Source organism: Haemaphysalis longicornis, unplaced genomic scaffold, assembly GCF_048455015.1.
Source record: "Haemaphysalis longicornis isolate Haplotype H1 unplaced genomic scaffold, Haemaphysalis longicornis Haplotype H1 scaffold_11, whole genome shotgun sequence".
Taxonomy (NCBI): domain Eukaryota; kingdom Metazoa; phylum Arthropoda; class Arachnida; order Ixodida; family Ixodidae; genus Haemaphysalis; species Haemaphysalis longicornis.
In genome coordinates this window covers 71,063,057-71,079,749 of record NW_027526214.1, presented here as the reverse complement: position 1 = coordinate 71,079,749, position 16,693 = coordinate 71,063,057, and the positions used below count along the sequence as shown (strand labels likewise).

The window sequence follows — 16,693 nt, the reverse complement described above, 5'->3', positions numbered from 1 at the left end:
AGTATACGTCTACACCACTTAATAGTCCAAAAGAACTTAATTTTCTACTAATGTCATACTACGTTCAAAAAATTCTAGACGCGTTGCGAATGACGCCCTGCTTCAGGTGGCTGCAGTTGTATCCCTCTGTGTTCACGCAAGGAAAGGGGTAAAATTAGAGTTACATAATTTGTCTCTAACCAATAACATAGCAATGGTAGTATGCATACAGGAAACCTTGCATACTGCAACGAATAGGGCAATAAATATTTTATTGGTCAAGGTTGAATGCGTACGGTTCTCAACCCGTCGAATACAAACTTGCGCCTCTTGAAGTTTATTTATTTATTTATTTGTTTATTTATTTTTTATTCATTTATTTATTCATTCTTCTATTCATTTATTTATTTATTTATTTATTTATTTATTTATTTATTTATTTATTTGATGCCTGCTTGCCTTTCCATGCATTACAGAAGGGAGATACATAACACTAAGCATTAAATATGAGACAAAATAACAAAATAATTCTACAAAGCACGCTGAAAATTGTCAATATAAACAGTTAATGCAATCATACGTGGAAGATAATTACACTGCAGTATTGATGTAAAATAAAATGAATCCCGCAAGGCGTCACCTTTAAAGGAAAGTTAATAATTTGCTTTAATCTAGCGGTCCCACTTTGCGATATGTAGAATGGCGTTTGGACATACTTCTGCCCTTCTACTCTAGTTTTCGAATGATAGATATTACGAAAAAAGTTCAACCTGTGGTGTCGTCTGTGATCTTTCACGTCCTGCCATTTCAGTTTACTTTTACTTTCTGTCATGCTAAGTTGAGCGTGCCAATTACCTAATACGAATCGCACTGACATATTTCGTATGTTTTCGAGCGTATCAACCAGCTCTTGGGTGTAGGGATCCACAAAAACACATGCGTACTCCTAGATTGAGCGCACACAGGGTGTCGGAACGAAATGTTTTTCGCTCCGTTTTTTGTTTCGTTCCCCAGAAAAAAGTTCCTTTCCGTTTCTGTTCCGGAACGAAAAAAAAAAACATTCTGTAATGGTTCGTAACGGTATTTTTTTATAAAATAAACAGTAATAGAATACTTATTAAAATTTATATAATATTAATTGATAAATTAATTAATTAGGAACTTCATAATTGGGTGTTTACGTCCCAAAACTACCATATGATTAAAAGGGACTCTGGAAGAAACTTTGAAGAAAAGTAACAACAAAAACTTAGTATTTATTTTTCCTCCTATTTGAATCCCGCATTATGCTTAAGGAAGTGAGCACGATTTCAGAAGCAGCAGATCATTGAGTGTACTCTCCGACAAGCGAGACCGCTGATCCGACAAAACAAACTTCAGTGCAGAAAATGCCCTCTCCACACTGACTTGTGTGGCTGGCACACCAAGGGCCACTTGTGCTGACATGTATAGCTCCGGTTGCCGCTCTTTGCGATCTTCCCAAAATTTCAACATATTTGTGCTTCTTGGAAGGCACAGCTCTTTGTCCAGCATTTCTAGCAAAAGTACCATGTCCGATAATCCTGGCTCACTTGTCAAACGCGATTCAGTTCCACCCTCAGCTTCCTTCATTTTCAGAAACGCTTCGAGGGCGTCCTCCGGTTCTTCAGAAGTGGGCGCAGCGGTGCTCTCGGAAATGCAGCTGCTACTTTGCTTCTGCAGAAGGCCTGTGAAGGCTGTGATTCGCTTCCAGGTTTTGCACAGATGCATCCTCGCTTGATATTTTTGATCAGGTGTCAGCAGAAGGCGATAGCGGTGGTCCATGTACAATGCAGCGCAAAAGATATTGGTACTGCAGAGATTTCGTTCTCGTTTCTTCATGGACTGAACCAGGGCCTGTGCCAGTGGCGACGGTATCGCTGATGTCTTCATGGAACACGTCAGCCAAGCACCATAGAAATCTCTGATTGTCAGTTATTCTGTCTGAAGCACCTTCGTGGCTTCTTGTGCTGTCTTAAGGGATTGGATCAGCCCTTCTACTTTTGCCCACATGCTGTCAGTCCAACTTGCGCTCTGTTCACGTGAAAGGAAGTCTTTAGCGAAGTCCTTCAGTTCAACGAACCTGGTTAACATGTTCAATGTCGACATCCAGCGTGTCGGGCAATCAATAATGTTAGTGCACTTCAGCTTGACTTATCAACACTAACTAAATGGTGCCAAAAATGGCAAATGCAAATAAACGTAGAACAAACTAAACACGTCCGATTTTCTTCCGTAACTAGATCAGATAGTTATATTTATCTAATAAATGACTCCGAAATTCAGACGGTTTCATCCTTTAAGTACCTGGGCGTAACATTGACCTCCGACTTAAACTGGGGTACCCACATAGAAAAAATCACTTCGAAGGCGTTTAAAAAGCTTGGATTGCTTAAATGTCGCCTTCATCTGGCTAATTCTGACACGAAGCGTCAGGCGTATAATACCCTGATTCGCCCTTCTCTCGAATACGCGCCAATAATATGGCATCCTCACCAAATTGGACTTAATAACAAAATTGAATCAGTGCAAAACAAAGCCGCTCGATTTATTATGTCTTCATACTCGCGATACCAAAGCGTTTCTGCCTTGAAAGAGCAACTAAATCTTGCCCCTCTCACTCTGCGCAGGCAATTTTCAAGGTTATCTTTTTTCCATGCACTGTACCATAACCCATCGGCCTTCACTCGCAAATTTATCGTTCCGGCACCATATAATTCGGCACGCGTAGATCATGCTTACAAAGTTAATCCCATTTTTGCCCGCACAAAAAAATATCAGATTTCTCCTCTTGTATTGGCCATAAACGAATGGAATTCTTTTCCTGTAAACCTAGCCACACCAACAGAAGCTTCTTCTTTTCAAACAGCACTTCTCTCCTTTTTAACGACTGAAAGCAATATCTAACATTAATTTCATTGTGTCTGTTATGTTGTAAACATATTGGTTCTTCCCTGTACGACATTATATCGCTTGTTATTGTTTGTTTCATAGTTTTGTTTAGCGTTGTACTGTGCGATTTCGGAGTGGAATTCTTGTATTACTGTTTTTCTTGCTATTCTGTTCACACGATGTTATTTTTTATATAATTGTATTATTAGTGTGTTATACCTCAATCCCCCCTATGTAATGCCCGCCCGGGCCCTTAGGGTACTTAAATAAATAAATAAATAAATAACAATAAAAGGCTTCCTTAGCCCTAGCTTTCTTATCAAGCCCATTGCACTTTGTACGCGCAGTTTCTGCACATGTGCGCGACACTGTGCAACGAGGGTGTTTGAACCGAAATCCTTAAGAGCATCGCTGACTGCCAGTTGCATTGTGGGCGCAGCACATCTGACGCCTAACTAACAATCGGCTCCATCAAGACCAAGGCACTCGGCGTCTTCTGAATCGTCCAGCAGAGAGCCGCAATATCCAAATTCAGGGTAGCCGCTATCGTCATCCTCGTCTGAACTGGAAGCGTCGGGTTCACCGTCTGTTTCACTGAGAAGGCGAGCAGCCTTTAGCATGTTTGCACTGTTGTCAGTTGTAACACTGTACACCTGGGTGACACTGAGTTCTTAGCGAGACCGAGTGTTTTTCACCTGTGATGTCAAATGCTCTGCAGTGTGCCTATCGTAAAGCTCCTTCATGGCCAGAGGTTGAAGAATTAGTTTTCCATTTTCGGCATACTGCGCGTTGATGCCAAGCAGAGCCCTGTCAAGTCGCGACGCGCTGTCGATTTTTAAAGAAAACACCCGATTTTTCAGCGACTGCGAAATTTCTTCTCGCTTGCTTTTTGCTTCTTCCTGGACCCTGTCCTTTACAGTCTCTGCTGTGGTGGCTCGCTTAGCATTGAGCGCTTTTAGGGCCGGATCGATTATTTTCCGAAAGCCTGAGTCATAAATTACCCGAAATGGCCGACCGTTTCTTGTGACTAGTTCGACGCAGCTATTCATGATGCTGTCCTGTGTTATTTCGAGCGAAACACACTTCGATGAAATGGGTTTAAACATGTTCTGTATATCCACTTGCATGTGCTTTGCCGCAGGAGAGCCTTCCGCCTCGTCCGACGCAACACGCTTTGTAGAGTGGGCTTTGTCGGCCGGAATGTTGTCGTACACTTCCTTGTGGTGTCGCTGCAAATGACGCTCGAGGTTCCCACCATGGTCGCCCGACACGACGTACTGGCAGTCCTCAATCTGGCATGTCGATGTCTTTGATTCGCTGTCATACTTGAAATACCGTCAGCGCGATTTGTTCTGTCGCGTCCCATCTGAACTAGCTGCAAACGTTGTTACGAGGCACTTGGGAGGTGGCCGAACATCAGCAATGTTCGCTTGGAGTCAGTCGTAAAAACGTGGTGGACGCGCACTTTACGCTCGCTGAAGGTGCCTTTCTCAACGAGAGCTTCGCCGCTGCGACATTCCACAATAAAACACAATAAAAACAACGTACTCTACTCTCGCTACCAGACCACTCCTCGGTCGTGATCTCTGCGCCCTCAAGAGTATTTTTTTCTTTCTTTTTTCTTTTTTTTCTTTCCCGGGATGGCGTCCCTGTTCTGTGATGGCGGCTTGTTGTAGCGTATGTGCGGTCGTCGCTTTTCACCAGCGGCGGGTTAACCAACGGATCGCCAGCGATGCGACATGGTGAGTGTGGTGAGTACATACGACCAGTTTGTTACGATTCAATGCTTTTAATACCCCTGCGCTTCCTTCTTTGCTGTCACGCCCCGAGACTGTTGTTGTCGCGAGGTTTCACACTCGATCCGCGAGGGCAAATTAAACGAACGATCGTTGGACAAATACGTTTTTGACCTCTACGCTTCCTTCTTTGCTGTCACGCCCCGAGACTGTTGTTGTCGCGAGGTTTCACACTCGATCCGCGAGGGCAAATTAAACGAACGATCGTTAGACAAATACGTTTTTGACCTCTACGCTTCCTTCTTTGCTGTCACGCCCCGAGACTGTTGTCGCGAGGTTTCACACTCGATCCGCGAGGACAAATTAAACGAACGATCGTTGGACAAATACGTTTGTGACCTCTACGCTTCCTTCTTTGCTGTCACGCCCCGAGACTGTTGTTGTCGCGAGGTTTCACACTCGATCCGCGAGGACAAATTAAACGAACGATCGTTAGACAAATACGTTTTTGACCTCTACGCTTCCTTCTTTGCTGTCACGCCCCGAGACTGTTGTCGCGAGGTTTCACACTCGATCCGCGAGGACAAATTAAACGAACGATCGTTAGACAAATACGTTTTTTACCTCTACGCTTCCTTCTTTGCTGTCACGCCCCGAGACTGTTGTTGTCGCGAGGTTTCACACTCGATCCGCGAGGACAAATTAAACGAACGATCGTTAGACAAATACGTTTTTGACCTCTACGCTTCCTTCTTTGCTGTCACGCCCCGAGACTGTTGTTGTCGCGAGGTTTCACACTCGATTCGCGAGGACAAATTAAACGAACGATCGTTAGACAAATACGTTTTTGACCTCTACGCTTCCTTCTTTGCTGTCACGCCCCGAGACTGTTGTTGTCGCGAGGTTTCACACTCGATCCGCGAGGACAAATTAAACGAACGATCGTTAGACAAATACGTTTTTGACCTCTACGCTTCCTTCTTTGCTGTCACGCCCCGAGACTGTTGTCGCGAGGTTTCACACTCGATCCGCGAGGACAAATTAAACGAACGATCGTTAGACAAATACGTTTTTGACCTCTACGCTTCCTTCTTTGCTGTCACGCCCCGAGACTGTTGTTGTCGCGAGGTTTCACACTCGATCCGCGAGGACAAATTAAACGAACGATCGTTAGACAAATACGTTTTAAATACATAGCATTTTAGTAACTCACAATGTCACGCGGCGTTGGCGTGCGCTGTCGTAGTCCGCATGCGCGTCTTGTAGTCCGCATGCGCGCCCTGTCGTAGTCCGCAGGCGCGCCTTGTCGTAGTCCGCAGCCAGGAAGAAATAACAGTTTCCGGCGCCCGGTTTCGAACCCATGACGCCGCGGGCGGAACGCAAGGTGCCCGGCGCACAACCGACCGAGCCACGAAACCGACACAGATTTCGATGCACCGAACGCGCCTTATATCCTTCACTCCTTTCTCGTTTGTTTCGAAAGCGCCACAAGTTGTCCCGCGCTTCCAAAAGATGGCGACACGGGTCCCGCGATCAAGAGATACGACTTGCCGGCGCACCCCCTCGGAAATGCTGTGCATTTGATCGTGCCCCTCGCGAGGGGGATGTCTTTCTTTCGTTCGTCGGCCCCCATTTAACAACTCCCGCACGAAGTCGAAGCACGACAACTTTCGAAGCAGGACACATGCGTTCAGCATAACATTTCGATCTCTCTTTTTGACCTCTACGCTTCCTTCTTTGCTGTCACGCCCCGAGACTGTTGTTGTCGCGAGGTTTCACACTCAATCCGCGAGGACAAATTAAACGAACGATCGTTAGACAAATACGTTTTTGACCTCTACGCTTCCTTCTTTGCTGTCACGCCCCGAGACTGTTGTTGTCGCGAGGTTTCACACTCGATCCGCGAGGACAAATTAAACGAACGATCGTTAGACAAATACGTTTTTGACCTCTACGCTTCCTTCTTTGCTGTCACGCCCCGAGACTGTTGTCGCGAGGTTTCACACTCGATCCGCGAGGACAATATAAACGAACGATCGTTAGACAAATATGTTTTTGACCTCTACGCTTCCTTCTTTGCTGTCACGCCCCGAGACTGTTGTTGTCGCGAGGTTTCACACTCGATCCGCGAGGACAAATTAAACGAACGATCGTTAGACAAATACGTTTTTGACCTCTACGCTTCCTTCTTTGCTGTCACGCCCCGAGACTGTTGTTGTCGCGAGGTTTCACACTCGATCCGCGAGGACAAATTAAACGAACGATCGTTAGACAAATACGTTTTTGACCTCTACGCTTCCTTCTTTGCTGTCACGCCCCGAGACTGTTGTTGTCGCGAGGTTTCACACTCGATCCGCGAGGACAAATTAAACGAACGATCGTTAGACAAATACGTTTTTGACCTCTACGCTTCCTTCTTTGCTGTCACGCCCCGAGACTGTTGTCGCGAGGTTTCACACTCGATCCGCGAGGACAAATTAAACGAACGATCGTTAGACAAATACGTTTTTGACCTCTACGCTTCCTTCTTTGCTGTCACGCCCCGAGACTGTTGTCGCGAGGTTTCACACTCGATCCGCGAGGACAAATTAAACGAACGATCGTTAGACAAATACGTTTTTGACCTCTACGCTTCCTTCTTTGCTGTCACGCCCCGAGACTGTTGTTGTCGCGAGGTTTCACACTCGATCCGCGAGGACAAATTAAACGAACGATCGTTAGACAAATACGTTTTTGACCTCTACGCTTCCTTCTTTGCTGTCACGCCCCGAGACTGTTGTCGCGAGGTTTCACACTCGATCCGCGAGGACAAATTAAACGAACGATCGTTGGACAAATACGTTTTTGATATTTAATCGTGGGGCATGGAGGAAGCGTCTACAGACTATGCACAATCGAAGAGCCCCAATAATATTCCATGTCCTGCTTCTTCCGCACAATGCATCGCATTCGTTGCGGTGTTGCAATGCATTCAGAGGCTGTTAAATATTACTCTTTATGCCTCTGCGTAATATAAATACGTGACGAATTTGTTGTCAAGGTGCGTATGACCAGCATACCAAGCAGAAAACCAATAATTTATTTATGCATCAAAACATAGAAGCTGCGAATTTTTCAGGAATTTTTGCAGTATTAAATAGCGGCAACCCTGTTGCATGTTCTCCATATGAACATGTCATCATGATTAATAACAATGTAATGAAGCCCCGTGTACTGAGCTTTAGCGATCCTAATAGGAGACGTGATGTTGCCAAGCTGTTGTAAAAAATATTTGTAAGCCCTAGGATGTGGGTGCAATCCTGGCTACAGTGGCTGCCTTTGAGATGGTATTGAAAAGCGAAAATGATCATCCGAAGATTTTGGTGCTTGTTGGAGATCCCCAGGTGGTCCAAATCAGTTTGGACACCTCCACCAAGGCCTGCCTCATAGCCCAAGAATAGCTTTGGCGTGTAAAGCTTAAAACATTTAAAGGTAGCCTGAATAACTTCGTTTTAAGCATTACGTATGCACAATTCTGATGTAATAATGTCTGGTCTGATTAATAGATTGCAACTTGACCAGGTCAGCTGAGGTTAAATGGTTACCGGCCCACATTTCTTTGGCCACAGAGGTTTTGAAATGTCTTGCGGGTTCACGCTGGAGCAGTGATTGCCATTCAATGGTTATGCTACACAACAGCTATGTGGTTGGTGTGCTGAGGTACAGCCTCCCTATCCTACATTCTGGGACCATGGACATGCCCCTCAAAGCTGCGTCAGGCTCTAAAAAGTTTGTTTTCCTATCTGGGGGACATTGGTGATATTTTAAAATTGTGAATTATGAGACATAATCTGAAAAATAGTCTGTCAAGCCAAAACAGCGTTTTATTGTTTTTTTTTTCTGCCCACCTCTTTCTCGGGCCTTTTTTCCCTACATCACCGATTCCTAGCAGAGAAGCATGTAGGCGATTACAAACGCTGGTAAAACTGATTTTTCAATAAAGAGCCTTCTCTCTCTCTTTCTCTCTCTGATGGGAAGTCATAGTGGGCAGAGCGGCAGCAGCTACGCCTTGTCGCTCAAACGTCGTCTGCTCTTTCTCCAGATTGTCTACATTTTCACCGCACCTGCGCCTTGGGATGCTGCTTTATCGCTGTCAACTATCTCGGTGCCCAGTTTGCGACACGTATGTGCCTGGCCTGCGCCTGCGGACTGCCCTGTCACTCTTGGTGGTGATAGCATCGGCGTGTTTGCTGGCTCAGCTGATGGTGCTCATGCTGCTTTGCCCTGGAACAACGTCACCGCCGATCGTCCAATGATAGACAGCCCCAAGTCAACGTCAACATCCAGCAGCGCTATAAAGCATCCAGGACCTGCAACCCTCTTCAGTGGGCAGTGCGGCAGCAGCTACGGCATGTCGCTCAAACGTCGTCTGCTCTTTGCAGGTATACTATTTGAAGAATGCCTATTGCGTTCGTTCTGACGATCGCTTTTTGCTGCTGCTTTTCTGCCCCAAATGGGTTACGCATATCTGTTCAAATGCACTGTACAGTTTATACTGCCTTCTCATGAGCGGGGATGTTGAGTTGAACCCTGGACCTCCCAAACCCGCCCAATCTACACAGCCGACATGGTATGGCTCATCCGTAGCTGTCGGTCCCCTTACTCGCTCAAAATCAGATTTAAACCCCGCTCCGGGGATGACAGATATACTTTTAGCGCTGTTAGCCGGTCAGAAACAAATTGAAAGTGATATTGCCGATATCAAGCAGACTTTTAACTCATGTTTTGAAGATCTCGAAGCTCGCGTAACATCCCTCGAATCATTAGTTGTTACTAACGACCTAAGACCTCTGAGCGAAAAGTTAAATTCTGAGATTACCTCACTGAAAGAGTCCATGGCGAGGCTTGCTTCCAAAAATGATGGCCTCGAAACTTGGTCCCGTCGTAATAATAATCTTTTGCATGGGTTACCAGAAGACCCAAATGAGAAGGGAGATACGCTTTCATCAAATGTTTCGAAGCTACTAACGGAGATGCGTGAAATTCCCTGCCCACACATTGCGCATTGTCATCGTATTGGGAAGGTGCGTGAAGGTCGACCACGCTGTGTTTCAATGGGGATTTTGGATTTCGGCGAAAAAATGCGTATCTTGAGAAACGTCTCTAAACTTAAAGAATCCGATTTTCGTATAACAGAAACTTTTTCGCTCAGGGTGCGTACCATACAACAAAATCTATACGACGCAATGTCGTCATTCTGGAAAAAATGGTTCAGAAGTTAAAATTCAGTACGACCATGTGTACATCGATGACAATAGCTATGTGTGGGACGAGAAATCAAACTCAATTAAACACGACCAAAGCCACTCTGTCAAAACTTCTGCACACCCTAGGGTTCCACTTTCTTCCCCACGGTGACTGCCACATAGGGACTGTAACAAACTTAATATCATAAACCTTAACACCAGAAGTATCACTAAAAACTTTGAAAACTTTCTAACCCTTGTATCCGTATATTCCCCTGACATAGTTGACATTACCGAAACTTGGTTGCATGACGGTATCTTCGACTCTTGAATTCACTCCACCTGGGTATATCGCAGTTCGAAATGACCATCGATCTGGAAAAGGTGGAGGTGTTGCTTTACTTATCCGTTCAAATCTTAAATTTTCCGTTCTGCCCCCTCCTGCTGATGTAGAATCTGTTTGGTGTAAACTTTATCTTAGCCAACAATCTATCGTCATTGGCCTTTTCTACCGCCCACCTGCTTCCGCAATTGACACATTATACAGTTTGGGTCAATTTATGGCCAGTCATAGCCTCGAACAGGGTGATCTAATATTAATGGGGTACTTGAATGCCCCAGGCATCTACTGGTCATCGTTGACCTACTCCGGTCATGACACCACAATCGGGAGAGAGTTGATTACCTTTTAAGCCTTGACCTTACGCAGATTGTCAATGCCCCTACGAGACTGACCACAACACTTGACCTGATTTTTGTAAATTCCAGGCTGAATTAAAGTATATCTTGTGATATAATTGACGGTAATTCCGACTACAAGGGCATCCTTGTATCTATTCCATGTATATTACTTAAACCACATGCTGTCTTCACAACGTTTCGAGATTTCACCCATGCAGGTGATACCTCTATTGTAGATACCTTGGCAAATGGTTCTGACTCCTTTTGCAACCTTAATCTCCATGGCGACGTTAATGATCTTGTAAATTACTTTATGGGTGTTGTTGAGTATTGCTCGCACAGTAGAATGGTGGAATGCTTTGCCTGGCCGTGTTCGATCCCTACCACAGAAAGAGATTTGACAGCCGTAGAAACCTCCTAGTGTTCACCTTTTCACCTTACTTTTGTTGTTGTTGTTATATTATGATAGTGTGTACCTCAGTTTTTCAAATGAATATGTAATTTACTTACCGATTTGTGTTATTTTACCTTATCTGCTTTTGGCGCTATCCTAGTCTCGCCATGGTGTTTTTTTTGTTTTTTTTTGTGCTATTTGATTTGCAAACTTGAACTTGTCTGCTATTGTATTTGTACTTTGTGTACCCACTCCTGCTATAGCCCTATTTGGGCTGCAGTATTTATAAATAAATAAATAAAATAAAAGAAATCTGGGTACTAAAACTTATTTGCAAATTCTTGCAGGCTTTGGTGGGCATGAAATATTAAATTTAATACTGGTGTAAATTTAACTTTTGTGGTTGTTGTTGTTGTAGTCCTTTATTAGTCGAAGGAAAGCCATGCCGCCAAAATATGGGTAGGGGAAGGAGGGCAAGGTAGGAGTAGCCCAGTTAAAAAGATGATGCGTCCATGAAGACAGCTCATGGGTTCACTTCAGACCACGGAGGTCAGGCTAAGGGGAAGATCTACCATTAGGGGGTTTTCACGACTGGAGTAGGCCCCGATCTACACTAATCTTGACAGACCACTCTCTACGCCGAACAGCCCAAGGGCTCTGGTAAAATTTGGATCTTAAAATGGAGGATCATCTTCCGAGGCATTGGGAGGCATAGCATTGGTGAGGATAGGCCGGTACAGTGAAAACGTGAGCAGCGGCAGATTAGGTGGTCAAGGGTGGCGAATGCGGTCATCTGGTAGTGGGGACAGTAAGGAGGCGGAGACCCCGGTGTTGGGCAAGTCCATTTTCTAGTGATGTGTGGTGTGAGAGCTGCACTGGCCCTAGCTTTGTTGACGGATACTTTTGCAGAGCGAGGCATCGGGGGAGCCAGAGCCAGGTAGTCAGGAGGAGTAACGGAAGAAAGACGGCACTTCGGTGCTTGGCGTGCGTGATTAAAAAAAAACAATTCACAATTACTGCTTTTTTTTTTCGAAACTTAGCCACATATTCAGAGCTGTTCTGCACAGCTCTGATGTAATGTGGAAAAGCCATCCATGCCAGTGGTGCTCTTCCTATTGCTGGATTCCTCACCATCTTAAAGACCCAGCCGAAGCAGCAGCCTTTGCATTGACTCTTCCTCCTGTATTAGCGTACTCACAAACTTGCAGGCAGCATGTAGGTGCTTTTCCTTGGGACTTTCACAGCGACCATTTCCTTTTAGTGGCCCTAGACTGTCATTGTCCCTGCCCATGCATCTCTTCATTAGAATAATGTGGCACATGCTACTACCCGTGACCTTGCGTTCAAGGCATTTACACCCGCTGCAAGGCTGTCCCATCCTGTACCTTCTCTCAAAGCTAAGAATGTTTACCTCTGCCGGGCCTCCCACTTTTCGCCCCCCCACCCCCCACTCTTTTTCTATGGCAGATGGGTGCATCTAAAACGATCGTTAAACCCACGCTCACTATCACCACCTTTGCGCAAATGTCACAACATTTCACCTGACCCAACAATTGCTGTTACTGCCTCAATACCCCCTCACACTACACACCATAGGCGTGCGCAGAGTTCTCGATTAGGGGAAGCAAAGTCTTACCACTGCGCCCCCCTCCCCCTTACAGCAACTCGTGACCTCTTCCGACTGAAGGCCTAGCAGTCCGAACGCAGTGCAAGGGGGGATGGTTATAAAATTTTTATTTCAATGCGATGCAACACACAAAATATTTCTGAGCAGAAATTTTTACTTTAATGTGTTACATTGGCAAAATATGGACCAATTTGGCGCCCCCCTTCAGATGATTAGGGGGGGCGGCCGCCCCCCCTGCCCCCCTTGTGTGCACGCCTATGCTACACACCACCTGGCATGGCTTTCCCACAAACTCCCTACCTCTCTCCCACTCCTCCGAGCAGTGGAAGGGCTTGCTGCACAGCAACTTGCTGAGACAGTGAGTTGATGATCTCCCACAGCAGTACAGCTGTAAATGCACGCAGCCTACCTATGGGACTGGAATAACCACAGGGTTCGCACAATTCCTTGAAAACCCTTGAATTTAGAAGTGCCAATTTCAAGGCCTGGAAAGTCCTGGAATTTTTAAATGGTCCTTGAAAACCCTCGATTTTTCCGGAGAGAATCAATGGGCCCTGTCTTTTCACAAGAAGTTAAAGTGTTTGTCGTGGATTTTAGGTGCTAACAAATGTAAAGAAACATTGTAACAATCAAGATTAAGTGTATTGCGTGAAATGACAAGTTTGGTGGATTTTTTTATTACAAGGAAACATTGGGAGCGGGCAACTTGTCAATCCAATCCATGTCACTATACAATCCAGTGAAAGACAGCTTCTGTTCTCTATCTTGCATCTTCCATCTAATCTGTGGACGCTCGCTCCTTGCATGTTTGCTGTGCCTCATACGCTCCATCTGCATTTGCTTTACGTGCAAATGGTGGACGTGTAGATTGTTCATCCTACCTTGCAGCAACACTTGCGGATTTAATTTCAACTGATACTTTGCTGACAAAGCAGGAGATGCAGGCAACATTAATGAACTTTTGAAATCAAACAGCCTGAGCAAAACACCACGAAAAAGGAAAAACTTTTAACTACCAACCATGAAATAAAAAATAGAGCTGGGGGAGCATTCACGAACCCATTAGCGCCTATCTAAATGTACACTAATGTGCTTAGGTATTTTGCAATAAAAAACTTTTGCATTGTTTTGAAAAAGTTATAAAATAATCCATGATTAAACTTTAGACGGGGACCTTGAAAATTTGTTTTCTGGTCCTTGAAAGTCCTTGAAAACCCTTGAATTTTTGCCTTTGAAGCCTCTACGAACCCTGGACCACCCACTGCTTCTTTTTCTGTTCCCCCTTTCCCTTATTTTAATAAATGTTTTCAACAATGCTCCAGTGCTTGGACCTTAGCAATAGAGTGAGCACTAATTATGCAGTGTTAAAATTTGCAAACTACCCTGACCAAAATCATTTTTTCTTAAAGGCCAACTGCACTCAAAATTTCAACCTCTTAAAAACACTATTTCTGTTTGGTCTGCTGAAAAAGAAAGCAAGATGAAAATACAACAGCTGAAATACGTGCGTGGAAGCCGCAAGCGGTCAGCAAAAAAATTACACTATCTTCCCGTAGGGGAACCCTGAGTAGTGCAGCCATGGGGTCGATTCAAGTGCCCATTAGTTTTGAGTTCGTCGTTTCCGTTAGGTTGAGGTAAGTAGCTACCGTTATATTTACAGTTTGGTTTCCATGGTAACTGCCACACTTTCCACTTACCGGAACTACGAAATGGGAAATTGCGTTGAGCCCACGGCTGTTTCGCATACTACTCAGGGTTCCCCTACGGGGAGGGGAGATGGTGTAATTTTATTAGATGCGACGGGGCTATGTCCCTCCCTTGTCGTTGTTGTTGCGCCGTCCACACCCCCGCTGCGCATGCTCGGCTTGCTGAACGCCTGGTGGTGTCTTACCCTTTAATGTCTCCTGGAGCGACAGTGTTACCGGTGTCTTCCTGGGCCGGCCCGAGATGAGCCGAGCATGCACAGTGGGGGTGTGGACGGCGCAACAACAAGGGAGGGACATAGCCCCGACCATGAGATGCTGGAGTGACAGTGTTGCCGCTGTCTTCCTGGGCCAGCAGATGGACGGACGGCAGAGCCGAGAGCAAGAGATGCTTTGCATCTAAAATCGGCGATTTTGAAACCAAAATGGAAAAGAGCGCAGCCATAGGAGTGATGTTGCGGCTGTCCAGCGAGCGGCCGGACGGTCAGCACCTTGGGAGCGAGCCTGCGCGCAAGTTCTGCGTGTGCATGGGGCAGCAAATAAGTGAAGTGTTCACAGCAGAGCTCGACTGGTTCTCCAGCTGCGTGGCTGGCCGGAGGAAGAAGCCCCCGTCGGCTGGAGCATAACAGGCGCGTCATGGCTGTTTGTGATGCGCTGGCATGTGCAGCGTGGTCTGCCGCAGAGCTTTCTTCCGACTCATTAACAAGCGTTTACAGCCACTAGTGTCCCAGCTGATTTGGTGGTACTTACTACAAATAGATAAATCTGGCCGAGCTGAAATGTGAGCACCGTTGGCCTTTAATGAGTAACCCTGACCATTCCTTGATTTTTCCAGGTGCCATTCGGTCACGGGGCATGGTGGACAATTCCCATGGCTGACCATTGATGACATTGACGAGGGAGAAGCTGCGTGGGGGCGACGCCAGCACTGACTCTCTCATGGCCATTTTGTAAATGATGTAAATAGATCGCTCATAACCTTCAACCATGGTTCGTCTTATCTGCTGTGCCACAACATTACAGTTCTTTGCTAAGTTTCGCAGTTGCTACAAATCCTGTTGTAGAGCAAACCTCTTATTCACATTAAAGGGGCCATTAGGACAAAAAACCGGCTTCATTCAAAACATTGGGTGTTTTATAGTGCCCCTACTGCTTGCCAAGCAGCGAATGATGCTTTATTCATTGAGAGCTTACACAATTTGAGCTGAAATTTCAATCCTCTCGCTAAATAGTGTCTTTTGTAATGTCAGCGATGATGTATCCAGGGCAGGTATTTGAAATGAATGTTGAGCACGTTAACTAGGCCTGCCGCAGATGGGGAAACCTTGCCTTGCATCCGACAAGGATAAACATCTTGCAGTGACAGGCCTCCGTGTAGGCGACGCAACTGCATACATTACATGGATACATGGGCCTCACCATCATTCCCTCATGGACTTCATCTGCTAGCTGAACATTTTCATGTTAAATTAACTTTTGTCATTATCAACTCGTACTCCCTCATCTATACCCTGTGCAAAATAAATGCCTTAAAATTTCATTTCTTCGTTTACCACCCATCCTCTAGATGGCGCATGAATACCACTCAGGCCCACTGTCCACACTCACTTTGTTTTTGAGCGTATTTGCACCTGGCTTGTATTTCTGGCTTGTCTTTGTTACAGCAGGTAGTAATCGTTTTGGGAAATATAGGGTATGCTCGAGAAATAGCTTCATGTAAGACAATGTCGCTTACGCCAATCGGCCAGTGTTGTGTGAGACAACTCCAAAGCGCCATACTGCTGAGCAGCTCTAACAAGCATAGTGTGCACAGTACAACAGTGCGCACTGGTACTTTCGTTTAGTTTACATAAATTTGCAAGTTCCAATTGTTCACCCCTCGATTCTTACTATTATAAAATGAAAAAACAAAAATACCTTGTTTTTCAAGCTCATAAGCCCTGCCTAACTTGCGTTTGCTTTTGCTGGCCTCAGCCAGTTGCACTGCATCCCATAATATGTGCCAGTGTTATACTAATGAGGCAGTCATTCCAATGAACTACACATTCATTTTTTTTTCATGGCCCCTTTGAGTACCAGTGATTTACTTTTTCGTGGCATTTACAGTAAAACAACATAAGAACTGAACAGGTAGCTTTGTTATAGGTAGTCTACTAATAGTAACATGATGAAAACAAATAACTTGCAACTCCTCATGTATCCCTTACTCCATTATGGCTCATTTTGTCACCCCGCATGACCCTGTCACACTTGCTGAGGAAGTGACAGAGCAACACCAAAATGGTCAGAAATGGAAAGGCATTTATTTATTCTGCACTTCAGCCAGACAAATGATGACTAGCCGGGGATCACGGCATGTGTAACTTTGCCTATGTAATTTGCTTGTGTACAACTGCTCATCCGTTATACTGCCCTTGCGCGTCATTTCAAATTGTGGT

The 16,693-nt window shown here is 45.3% G+C and overlaps 1 protein-coding gene, 1 long non-coding RNA gene and 1 pseudogene across 2 annotated transcripts in view; 1 reads left to right on the top strand and 2 right to left on the bottom strand.

Moving 5' to 3' along the window:
- Positions 1-1,269: 1,269 nt before the first annotated feature.
- Positions 1,270-4,255, bottom strand: LOC144160859 (uncharacterized; annotated as a pseudogene).
- A 292-nt stretch (positions 4,256-4,547) lies between these two features.
- Positions 4,548-15,273, top strand: LOC144160857 (uncharacterized). Its single transcript, XM_077691985.1, has 3 exons — positions 4,548-4,631; positions 8,707-9,046; positions 15,091-15,273. The coding sequence occupies exons 1-3, from the start codon at positions 4,629-4,631 to the stop codon at positions 15,132-15,134; spliced, it is 387 nt and encodes a 128-aa protein (XP_077548111.1). The 5' UTR covers positions 4,548-4,628; the 3' UTR covers positions 15,135-15,273.
- The window catches only part of LOC144160858 (uncharacterized), a 33,728-nt gene continuing 27,173 nt past the window's right edge, over positions 10,139-16,693 (bottom strand). Inside the window, exon 3 of the long non-coding RNA XR_013320411.1 lies at positions 10,139-10,225. This is a non-coding gene — a long non-coding RNA (uncharacterized LOC144160858). The remainder of the gene's footprint in view (positions 10,226-16,693) is intronic.

Excerpts from the sequence above, each read along its gene's own strand:
- LOC144160857 (XM_077691985.1), top strand. Across the intron at positions 9,047-15,090 it reads ACGTCGTCTGCTCTTTGCAG|GTGCCATTCGGTCACGGGGC; the intron begins GTATACTATTTG and ends TGATTTTTCCAG.